The sequence below is a fragment of the Lethenteron reissneri genome, chromosome 15 (genome assembly GCF_015708825.2).
Source record: "Lethenteron reissneri isolate LAM-NWPU_2019-01 chromosome 15, ASM1570882v1, whole genome shotgun sequence".
In the NCBI taxonomy this organism is placed as follows: domain Eukaryota; kingdom Metazoa; phylum Chordata; class Hyperoartia; order Petromyzontiformes; family Petromyzontidae; genus Lethenteron; species Lethenteron reissneri.
Window position 1 is genome coordinate 3048438 of NC_083793.1, and position 12358 is coordinate 3060795.

Sequence of the window (12358 nt, forward strand, 5' to 3'; positions counted from 1 at the left end):
TCATCACAAAGCTGTAGAAGCTAAACAGCTCGTTGAGCCTGGTAACATAAACACGGGCGTTGTGGGATACCGTATGGCCGAGGACAGTGAAGCAACATCCATTGTCGTGCCAAGCTACGCTTCACTATGTCCGTTTCTCACCTTCACCAACACACACGAACTAGCGTGGTGAAGTATGGTCAAATAGCCCCCCTGTGCAGCGTGGGGAGGCCCTCATCCAGCAGTGGATCGACAAGAATGCGGCATCTATAGATTTCACGTGTGCCGTTAATGGCAAGCGTTGCCTCCGCGTACAATTTACGACCGAAACTCGTGAGCCTCTCGTAGTTAATGCGTTACTCGTAAAAGAAAAAGGGGGAAAAAAGGGAGAAAAAAAAACCGATGACGCATTCAACATGTGCCTGCAATCCACAGTGCCAAAAGGCCTTTGAACCGGCACTAAACCGAGGGCATCTCGCGCACGCAGTCAATTAAAGCGGAGCGATTTGCGATCCCCGCCAACCCGAGCAGCGGCCGGAACCTCACGAAAAGTGCCGGCTAAGGACAACGGAGATCGGCGGCGGAGGGGCGGGGGAGTGCTGGGGGGGGCTATTTAAACTCTGCGTTCTCCGCTCAGTCGTCCCAAGTCCCACTGATCGTGGGTTGCCAAGCGATACGTATTCTCGCGATGGGTCACCGCAAGGGCAGGCCTCTAGCCTCGGCAGTGGTGGTGGTGGTGCTGGTGCTTTTGGGTGCACTTGGAGGGAGCTGGGCTGACACCCCGGCCAATTGTTCGTACGGAGACCTCCTGGGAACCTGGGTTCTCCAGGTGGGGAAGGGAGGACAAAACAGCAGTATCGACTGCTCCAGCATGGGTGAGACATCACTGACAAAAGGCGCTTATTGGCTCACAAACTACACGCCGCGGTGGCTTATCCAGAAACCATCAAATGGCTTGCTCTAGTTTGTTGTTGTTGTTGCAGGGAGCAGAAATAGAGGAATTGACATGTACTCTGACGTGTCTACAATTGGCCAAAATGTTGTCGGCTACAGAGTATGTTTCTGTCGTGGTTGTTTTTGTTGTCGCACTTATCAACGTGTCACCTTGATTTTGTTTTATATGTGTGCATACATCAGTGTACATATATACACATGTCCCTGCGCAATATCCCTTCTGGGATATAGCTCACAAAAACAGAAGAATGGAAAAGAAAGATGCCGCAGACGTTGATTACAAACGCCCAGTGAAATTAATACGGTGAGAGCAGGCAACGCGCGTGACGTTTCGCCCGCAGAACTAACGCACGATTTGCATTAGCCACGAGTGCTTATGCACCTTGATGCGTGCGACTCGGGTGACCTCGGTGACCTCACGCTACAATTAATGCGACCACAAGTGCTTCCTGACAGCTGAAGGAGGGCATTGCTAGTTGGATACATCGTATGTTTTGCATCCTTAAGTGCGGCGCGTTATTATTGTTCGGTGCGGATGCGTGTTCGCGTTACATGTGTTTAGTGCGGGGTGCAGTAATTTCGTGGCTTATCCACTGTGTAACAAGCGCCCACTGACCCAGATTTAATCCTAGTTATGATGTACAGCAACAATGGCACGTGGTCACTGGAAATTGGCCTCGCGGGATACTCAGCATTCCATGAGTAATTGGAACATCAGCACTTGGGAAACAAAGGTGGTCGGTCATAATTCTGGCTGCATTACCTTCCCGTGTGCTTATGGTGACCTTAATAGGCGCTCACGAACATAACTTGCATTCGTAGCTTATAAGGCCAAGCAGGAGGATATTTATGCTGTGTGCCTTATGTGCGTTCACAATTATACAAAGCGTATAAACCAAATGCATATTTAAGCATATCCAGAAAGTTGTGCATTGTTATTTTCAATCATACCAATGTACATTTCGTTTCACGGTGGTGTATTTGAAAATTATGATATTATTTAGCACAAATAATTTTTGCTCTATGTGTTTAGTTTCTTGTCCTTCACCCTCCCGCACCTCCGATAAGCGCGGTCGGCTTCGTACGAAAGAAGTTCAACACACTTGTATACATTTATTCGAACATTTTCGATTTAAAGCTTTCGTGACTGCAGGGATTCATGTTCTTGGTTCTTTCGGTAAAGTCACTTAGAAGGGAAATAATAAAAGAATACAAATTAAAAGTAAAAAAAATTATTCTATTTTTATTTTATTATGTTTTATTTTTATTATTTTATTATTTCCCTTCTACGTGACTTTACCGAAAGAACCAAGAAGATTATTCGAACATGTTTGAAAATACGGAAACTGCATGCACTGTCATAGCAAAACCTTTAAACAGAATGTACAACGTTAAATGAGAATAATGAACACCGTATATCATTTATACAACAATATGGAAAATCATAGTGAGGCTTTTTCATGCAAACATCAAACACGTATTGCGGTGCAGCACGAGGCTATATATGCTAATGTGTCTGCAGGAAATCTTGTAAACTATCCAACAGTGACCAACTAGCCGCGGTCTCTCTTGTCTAATGAGCCCATTAAACTAAGCTACGCTCCGTTGTCACAGGTGGTGAATCATGCTTGAAAACAAATCCTCCCTTTTGTGCTGCTCCGAAGACAAATCTGACAACGCCCATGCAAGCCTCATATCTGCAGAAATACGCAAATTTGAACGGAAAGATCACGCGCCGAAAAATTTAAGAAGCGAACGTAATCGTTCACTCTTTGTAAATATTCAAATTGTACGTGTTTAAATCTTGGAACTATCCTTTAAAAAAATGTAATGCAATAGTGGCATATTGCTTATGCAATTAAAACACAGTTAGTTTAATATTTTCAGAAATAATTTAGCTAGGAATTAACCCAATCATTTTTTTATTTAAAAAAGCATTTGCTTATTAGTTGATATGTGCGAGTGGACGAGATTTGATTGATTTTTAGCAAACGTTTCACAATGACAAAAACAATGTGGTTCGTTCTATTTAAATTTCCATCCTATGCCAAACAAATTATAATACTAGGGTTGGGAAGAATATAACAGGTGTGTTATAGAGAGATATCACACAAGGGATCAATTTGCCATGTTAAGGATACAAGGACAATAGTCGTTATCAGACCCGTGTAAGCTGCCGCTGCCATTCATCAAACAAATTTTTTTTTCTGGGGCTAGGTGAGAGACTGAAATATATCAATTATTCCTTTCTTGAAAGAGGTATATGAAAGTGCAGATTGTAAACAATGCGCTCCACTATTTCAGCGGTGCTAGATAGCCGCTCTGATACAAGCATTAGTCCATTGAGTGCACACACTGTTAAAGAAAATGCATCGCTATTATTTAAAACTAATCCTGAATTGCGGAAGCGGTTTTGATTTCGGAATCACGAGTTATCTTTTTTCCCCTTCTGCTTCGTATTAAATTAATAGGGACGTTGACCGGGGTGTGATGGTGAGCACAGCAGTTGAAACAATGGGGCAAGTTTCACAATCCCCCCCCTCCCTCCTCCCGTTCGATCCACCCAGGGGTATAAATGGGATCACTACAAGTCACGGCAGCATCGGTCCATCCACCTGTCTAAAAACGGCTGGCCAGTGTGGAGGAGTAGGCCAAAAAAACAATTAGAGGCGTGGCTCTCCAGAGTTCCGTCTTGTGGAAGGCCGTTTCACCAGCGTTGCTAGGAGCATTTAATAAACGTTTAGATATTTCGTTATTTTTTTTAAACTATTTTTACCAGCTAAGGTCCACTGAGCTATGACGCTATTTTTCAGAAGTGACCTGGCCACAAATGATAGCTCAACGAAGTGGCTTATCGTGTAGATATTTAAAACAGCCACATACTCTGAATGCATGTTTCTAAATGTGGAGTGGAAAATCGGAGGACCTGTAGAGAAATACACACGACCACGGGGAGAACATACTAACTCCCAATTTACAGGCGTCAGAGCGGGATCGAACCCACCACCTTCTGTATACCAGGCGAGGTAGTTAACATCTCGCCACCGCGGCGCCTAATAAACACGCTGCATTTATTTCCTAATTGATCACGTATCAAATTAATTATTTGGAGTAGTCCTTGGAGAAATTAAGCGACTTCAAGTTACATCTCTCTTTGAATGATGTAACAGTGAGGTTTGAGTCCACGTTAAAACGAACCATGAGTCCAAACATCACTTTCACATTTAGTCATAATGTGCACACTCATCTACACCTTGCACAAGGGATAATTAAAAAAGACAAGCTAGTTAGCAGTGTCTCGACAAATCGTGCTCACGTCTTCATCTGCATGTGTAAGGAACCTAATTAAACTGCGGCAATAATTCACACTGCCGATAGGGTCTTGGACAGGATTTTTTACAAATATTATTCTTATATCTCACTCCAGGTCAACATTTCACGTTCACCAATCGTCTAAATTTACACGCAAAAATTGGGGTTGTACACGCTGCACAAATCATGTATTATTGGTATGCACAAACACTTGGACCCCCGAATGTGGGTCATGCGAACTGCAGACAGGACCACCCAGAGGTCGGAGGCCCAGGCAGCATGCCACGTGTTGTGGCCAGCTTTATTCATGAGCGATAATAAAAAAAGCCAATTTTGGGGCCCTATTTTGTGTGCTTCAAAGGGTAATTTGCCCAGCCACCCACTCGCCTCCTGCTTTCCGGCAGCCCTTCCTGACGATTAAAGTGCCATGATCTGAAGTATAAGTCCCCAGATATGTGTGGAGGGTATGAAAGCTCACGGATCTGTACAGATTAAGTAACCTGTAAAAGGATAAGTGGATCTGTGAAGCAATATTAAGGAGTATTGCTGTCTCCCGAGGACTAGAATAACTGAATGCCACAGTAAGCACAATGTAATGCATCTTTACAAAACAATGTCTCAATGAGTCTCAAGACATTATCAAGTGGGCGCTCCTATATTGGGACTTTTGGCCAATTCCATTTTGTCAAGAGTGTTTTGCTCGTGGAAGGAAAGCAGGGTTCCTGAAGGAGCCACCAGGCATTTGGGGTGGATAACATTCAAATGTACACACATATGAGCTCGCAAACATACTTGCTGTACACGGTATAATTGGAACGTTGGGCAAACGGTTCAAACACATTCCAACGTTGGCCCGACGTTGCATGTTTACTGGGTAATGAGAGCTCGAGCAGAACACGGGATGGACAAGAGGGAATCATACCACGTTTAATATTTGTATAACGCTTGTTTAACGTTGCCACGTTGTCGTGTCATATTGACCTTTTGAATGCGCCCCTCCTCTTGAAACGAGCTCACACCACAACGGCGATTTCTCTTTTGCACGTGCCACCTCTGACCCCGTGCGCTGTGCCACGCTGCCGTGCCACGCTGCTGTAGGCCCCCCGGTGCAGTCTGTGACGGTGCACCTGCAGAAGTTCGACCTCGCCTCGGACGAGCTTGGACGCCCTGGCTTCTTCACCATCGTCTACAACCAGGGCTTCGAGATCGAGCTCAACAACTACAAGTGGTTCGCGTTCTTCAAGGTGAGTCGCGCCGCCGAACGGGAGCCCCTAAGAGACGTGGGCTGAGAAACGAATCGGTAATAAATTCCATTCAATTGCTCAATGAAAAAAATACATTTCCCAGTGAAGTAATCGACGTCGTCGTCGTCATCATCACCACCCAGTCGATGCCTGTGACGGATAGGGCCTAAGGAGGCCTTCATCAGCCAGAAGATTGAGAAAAGCTGAAACCTATTATTTATTCTAATTTCAAGCACCTTGAGTAAAGGCACTCTAAACATTTTTGAGATTAGATTAGATGTTTGGGTGAGGACACGAAATGGTCTGGTAAAATGTTGTTGTTGTCATTGTGAACCCTCCAACACTGGTCACACATCCGTGCGTTTTAACCCACCGGTTATTGTTGCAACTGCTCACCAGGTGAATTGAAGAATAATTCTCATATCCCAATTTAGCAATAATCATCATCATCATCATTGCCAGTCTGCCTCGAACTACTGCTCGATGAGCACCCGGTACAGCGTATTGTGATGCTTTTGGTATCACAGTCTTGTAATTGGTTGATGTGCAGGTGGTAGGTGTATCATGTTATCGCAGATCATGAGAGGAGGTGGTGGTGGTGGCATGCGGAAGCCATCATGCAACAGTGGATTGACAATGGCTGAGGATGATGATAAATCATCTCGTTTGTTTTCTCCTGCCCATGAATAACTTTTACAAAATATAACAAGGAAACGTGATTACGTGTGAATTTGAAAACATAGTCTACGTATTTTATTAGGAAATGTGTTCATTGTACGAGAGGTCCTGACTGAGTTGGTTAAGAACATCCCTAATGCATTATTGTTGTATAGTTCATGAGAGAAAAAAACGTTGTTATTGGAGGAAATCAAAGTTGATGATAATTGCGATTAAACCTGAGCATCCCGGCCTGGGCAAACGGACGCTATAAGCCCAATCGGATACTCTCTCTGAATTTAGTGTTGTTCGCAAATGTGTGTAAGCAGCGATATAATCATCAACACGATCCTAATAATTAGCCATGTTTAATCCACTGCTGGATCGAAGCCTCCCCCAAACCCTCATGGTCTTACGATGCAACAATCCATCCAGCACCTCCGCACGAGCTTTGTACAGGAAGGAAATATCTGTGCTCGGTATGCAAAACAAAAAAAAATAATCTGTACAAAGTTAAATAACATTATAAATTGCAATCCAGTTTAACTGGGTGATGAGGGCGACGTCTGACTATATGAGTGACTTAAAGAAAATGAAATAAAAATTAATAAAAAATAAAATAATAAAATCACGACGTTTCGGAGGCAACACAAGTCTCCGTCATCACAGATGACGGAGACTTGTGTTGCCACCTACGTGACTTTACCGAAAGAACTGAGAGTATGAATCCTTGCAGTCACGAAAGCTTCAAATCTAGAATTGACTTAAAGAAAATGGTTTTAATTGCTCCAGCGATGGTTTCCGTTCCCAAAACTTTTCAACATATTGTTGGCCGATTGCAGGCCGGTGTTCTGTCCCAGTTCAGGTGTGAGATATATTTTTTTGTTACCCCACCGTTTTCAATTTCATGCTGAGGTGGGCACAATAATTTAATTAAACTCCCCCTTCCTCTACCCACCGCCTATTCCAGCTCTCTCCTTTTAAAAGGCAATTTTTTTTATGCAATTCATCCTTCCGCGAGCCTGTCCTCATTGTTTTACTAAAATTGCTCCCCCCCCCCCCTCCACGGCATTGGTTATGACAGTGGCCATCTGCGCGTTGTCACGTGCGGCCAACAAAAAACGTCTTGCTGCTGGGGAAGTCTCGTGGGTGCACATCGACCATCGGGGCTTAATTGATAAAAACCATTGTGGACGGACGCGCGATCATACCGATGGGCCCTCACAGAATGGCAAAGCTCAATGTTGTGTGAACGGCAGTTATTGTCGCCCCGTGTGTTCGCGCTTGTGGCCCCAGTTAGTGAGCAATTTTACGCTCCGTACGAACCGCACACAGTTCACGTGCACATGCAACTGCCGGTAGATGTAAAGAGAGATGTGTAGTGAGTACACTGGGCGTTTAACAATAGAGTAATTAATTATGAAGGCTGAAAGTACCCAAATCTCCACTTGGCTGTCTTTTCGTAGCGGCTGAGAAGCACTTTTGTCGGTGGTGTAGCAGTGGGCGTTCAAATGCCCTTCAACAGAATCTGCCCGTTTAAACACGTGCTGCTGGAAAGCATTGGCGCAGAGGTCTCGTAGGTGGATGGGATTATACGTTATTTAGTTTTAGCGAGGTTAAGCAGATCTTTTGTCTGTTAGTTGATTGCAGTTAGTAAATTTATTTTTTATGAATCTATATATTTACAATGAGAAACATAGTATGCATTGTGTGGTGGAGCAGGGGGCAGTGGTTTACGAGACCTAAGTTTGATTTCCAGCCATGGCTAACATTAGTCACCAGGTGATGTCTGAACTGGTGCTGCACCAAACCAGCATGGTAAAGTTATGCTCAAATAACTGTCTTGACCAACATGGTGTGGAGAGGCAATTACGCAGCGGTGGATTGACATAGGGCCTTAAATAACAATCATAAGAATTTGTATTATTTATGAAGTTAAATAAGTTAACGCTTCTATATTTTCCTGTTGAATAATGTAACGCTCATTATGTACTTGTTTAAAAATAGCACATTTGTGCATTCAAAATTGCCCACGTGTCAACATTCCTTGAAAGTATTTAAAGTTACCCAGCATGTAAGGTGCACTCTCCAACCATAATTCATTCGCATTTGCTGCCCTTTGTCTGCTCTGTAAAAAAATGTCTATTTAAAAAAAACATTAGCCTGCTGTGTATATAGTCCTTGCTCAGTTTTCCTAATGGTGAGCTGTTTTTTGTGCAAATCAGTGGTAAACCTGTATTGCAAGTTATTGGATCTATTCCAGAGATATATATTTAATGCATCGACTAAAACGCTTCTTTATTCGATTTAGAATACATTAATATTCATGCAAGTTGTATAGATTCGGAGTGTTATGCAGTTTAAAATGTGTTCAAACATTTGAGTATAACCGTATTTTAATTATAATTAAATCATGAATAATAAATAATTTATATCCCTGCGGAAGTCTACTGCTGGATGAAAGCCTCTGCACCCTGTGTCCAGCTATTTGTCTGCATCCCCAAGTTGGTCATTGTATACTTATGCACATATTTTCGTTAAATATTTATGTTAATACATCAACCATCTCTCCCAGATATCTCTACCATACGCCGTTGCTGCTGTCAATTAGCCAAATACAACAACAACAACTAATATTTCTGAAACAAACTAAGCTATTTTATTTTACCAGGTTAAGCCTACTAAGGTATTAGTTTTTTTTTTCTTCCAGCGGTGACCTGCCCACGCACGATAGCTTGTCGAAGTGGCTTATATCTTCATCACACTTGGGAATTCATAACAGCAGCCAAATAATCTAAACGCGTGTTGTTTCTCGATGTGGAGGAGGAGGCTAAACCGGAGGAAGCCGGAGAAAAATCCACGCTGCCACCACGGGGAGAGAGAGAACACGCAGGCTCCAAATATACAACGACAGGCATCGACAGGGTCCGGCATTAAACCCACAACCTCCTGTGTGAGGGGATAACATCTGTTGTCAGGGTAAATGTATGACGATGAAGAAACCGGTACTTAGCACTGCCTAGCTGTCCCATCAGCGTAATATAAACTAGACTTATTTTTCTACACTGTGTTCGGAATGTCGTTGTGTTTAGATACTATTTAAACACAAATTGGCACCAAGGAGTGACACTGGTCAGGTTGAAAGAAAATAAACGTCAGTGCCTCTGGATTTGTTGAATGCTTAAATGGCGCATTGGCAATATCAACGATGACCTCGTTGATGATCTGCAGATGTTTAGTCCTCATGACGACTCGAGTCTTGATGTTACTTTAGCAGTGCCTTTGCTGTGTAAATGAAAACAACACTAACCATCATTGGATAGACTACGACAATTCCCCAAATGCTGCTTACGTAAGTGGATCTATAGTTGACAAACCCTCCGTGTCCCAAAAGTTTCCACGAGTACACTCAATAGCAGACGAAGGCGTTAAATCAAATTGCAGCCAAATTTTCACATTAAGGTCTAGGCAATTGTGCTCCGCTCTATTTAGTACTTCGATTATACCCGCTTGCCTGATAATGTGACAAAATAAAAGCAGTTCATAGAAAATGGCAATATCTGTTTAAGTGTACCTTCGTACTGGATGTGATCATTAACAAATTGATAAAAGAAAAACAGAAATACTACGCTGCACGGTGTGTGCCTTTGACGCCACGGGTCTAGGGCAGCCAGGCTTGCACTGCAAATCAATCAGTCACAACACCGCAAGGCACTTTGAGGTATTTATTTACCTGTCATCCTGATATACACACACGCGTGATTCCTGTCACATGACTTGGGACAAGGGCAAGCATTAGGGCTTCAAGTTCACGTGACGCTGACTGGGCATGTGCTGGTGGCGTGGCAAGTTGTCATGAGACCCTGTTGTAACTTGAGGTGTCATATGCCTGATTTTTTTGGGTGCCAACTTAACCAAAGTCAGGCTTCACAGTGCTGCTCTGTCGCTCTGTGCTCATTCGTGCTGTCAGCTGAAAGGAGCGTTGTCCCCGCAGTGTCGTTAGACTTTCAGTTGAGCAGGAAGGTGCTGACGGATACAAAACAAAATTGGCAAATTATTCTTTGTCAGCGGCACGTTGATGTAGCTTCTTTTTTTTTTAAAGCCTTGTTGCGGTATTCTCATTCGTTCATTTATTTGCTCGTATTGCAATGCTGGGAGAGCGGTGGCACGGTGGTTAGAACGTTGTGCGGTCAACCCAGTGTCGCCTGAGTTTGATTTCAGGCCATTGCTATCATCATTGATAAGCAATATCTGAACTGGTCCTGGCACCCCACTTCACCCAACCTGCGTGGTGAAGAATGATTAAACAATGCCTATGACCGATATGGCACCTGGCGACCTTCATCCAGCAACAGATGGTCGGACAGCTCAAACCTATTGTTTGTAATATTAAGGTCAGCCTTGGAGACGCTCCAGGATTTGATAGGAGGTGGAGGTGGCTGTGTAGGAGGAGGAGGTGGCTGTGTAGGAGGAGGTGGCTGTGTAGGAGGAGGAGGTGGCTGTGTAGGAGGAGGTGGCTGTGTAGGAGGAGGAGGTGGCTGTGTAGGTGGAGGTGGCTGTGTAGGAGGAGGAGGTGGCTGTGTAGGAGGAGGTGGCTGTGTAGGAGGAGGAGGCTGCGGGTCTGGAGGTGGTGAAGGAGCCTCACCAATGCCTGCACCACCTCCGGACCCAACAAAGAGCGGTCGGCCATTTAAAGACATCTTCTTAGCTGATTGGGCCTTGTCGGACGTAATCTGACTGACTCTCTGGATCTGCATTGAAATGGGCAGCTTTATTCAAATGGATGTCACACACATTGTGGTCAGCCGTGAACTATGAGAGTGGGAGGGTTCGTAAAGGTTTGTAAACAATTATTGCCAAACTCCTGCAATATATGTATTTTGAATGAAATTATCAAGCAACTATTTCATTGTTTATACACCTTATACAAACATACTTGATTGTCGTCTTTGTGTGAGGCAGTATTGGCAGGCAGACCACTTGCTTGAGTACAGTTATTTGTAGAGAGAATCTGTTTCAACTCAAAGGAACCCGGGACTTGCGGTATTGATGATGTGCTGCCAACTGCATATGACCTTTGGTATAGGTAAACAAAACCATGACCCGATCTGTAGTATGGGCTGATGCTGGCTTGTCTATGCATGTGCTAGTGGAGCACACACCCATCAATGACAATGCATGACAATGACTGAGCAATCAAAAGAAGAGCCCTCTCTGTCAGAACAAGACGTCTCCGAAAGCTGGGCTGAGCTGCATTAAGCGTCGTACGTGCCTTCTGCAAATAATGAATCAAATGGTTATTTTCTAAGCCGATATTCCCAGGGCATGCAGAGGGGGTTGGTATCCGTCATTTTTCAATACATTCTGCAGCTGTGCAGCAGTTTTTTTTTTACATTGCACCATTCCCAACAGTGCTACAACCCAGAATTGTCAGGGAGGATTTTTTAAAGAGCATCTGCTGCCTGCATTTCACCGCACCGAAAGTGCCCTTCGGCAGGTCTACGCGTGGCGCATGGACGTGCCGTGGCTTTTGGGGAAGCTTTATTCTGCTGTGCTCATGTTGCCACGATTGTTCTGACACTTGGTAGGGCCGAGAGCTGCCTCGCGTCATTCCCCCCACTGGCTTTCAAGGCACAGATTGAATCGTGCGCAGACGGTGCACTGCCTTGCAGACGTGAATGAAGAGCGTACTGCGTGACGTTGTCTTGCCGCCTCATGTAAACAGACAGCTGATGCAATCAAAAAACGAATCGCCACAACCTGGAATAATATATACGAATAGAAATAAACAAAAATGTGCAGCCCTTTGTCAATTCAATGCTATAGATCAGTGGTTAATAACCTTGACTGCAGCCTTGCACCCTTTTGGTTCTCAATCGTTATTTTATTTATATTAACAAATACATAGGTTTGATGAAACAACCCAGCTTAAATATACGCTGCCAAGCCTGGTGGTGTTCATTCAGACGCTGTCTTTCCGACAGACCTGTTCTTTACCTGAGGACGGCTGCTTGCGTTGTGGCCGAAACGTCGTGAGAATTATTTTATTATGTTTTATTTTATTATTTGCCTTCTACGTCACTTTACCGAAAGAACCAAGAAGAAGGTGAATCCCTGCAGTCACAAAAGCTTTAAATCGAAATGAAACAAAGTAGTCGTACTTACGTGTCCGTGCTTACTTTGTGTTTCGATGATTTAGCTTCCAAAGAAAT

General features: G+C 43.9%; 1 protein-coding gene across 1 annotated transcript in view; it reads left to right on the forward strand.

Moving 5' to 3' along the window:
* The first annotated feature begins 596 nt into the window (after positions 1-596).
* The window catches only part of LOC133342585 (dipeptidyl peptidase 1-like), a 29428-nt gene continuing 17666 nt past the window's right edge, over positions 597-12358 (forward strand). Inside the window, exons 1-2 of the mRNA XM_061551802.1 lie at positions 597-854; positions 5344-5489. Of these exons, the coding sequence (XP_061407786.1) occupies positions 668-854; positions 5344-5489 (333 nt within the window). The 5' untranslated portion in view covers positions 597-667. The remainder of the gene's footprint in view (positions 855-5343; positions 5490-12358) is intronic.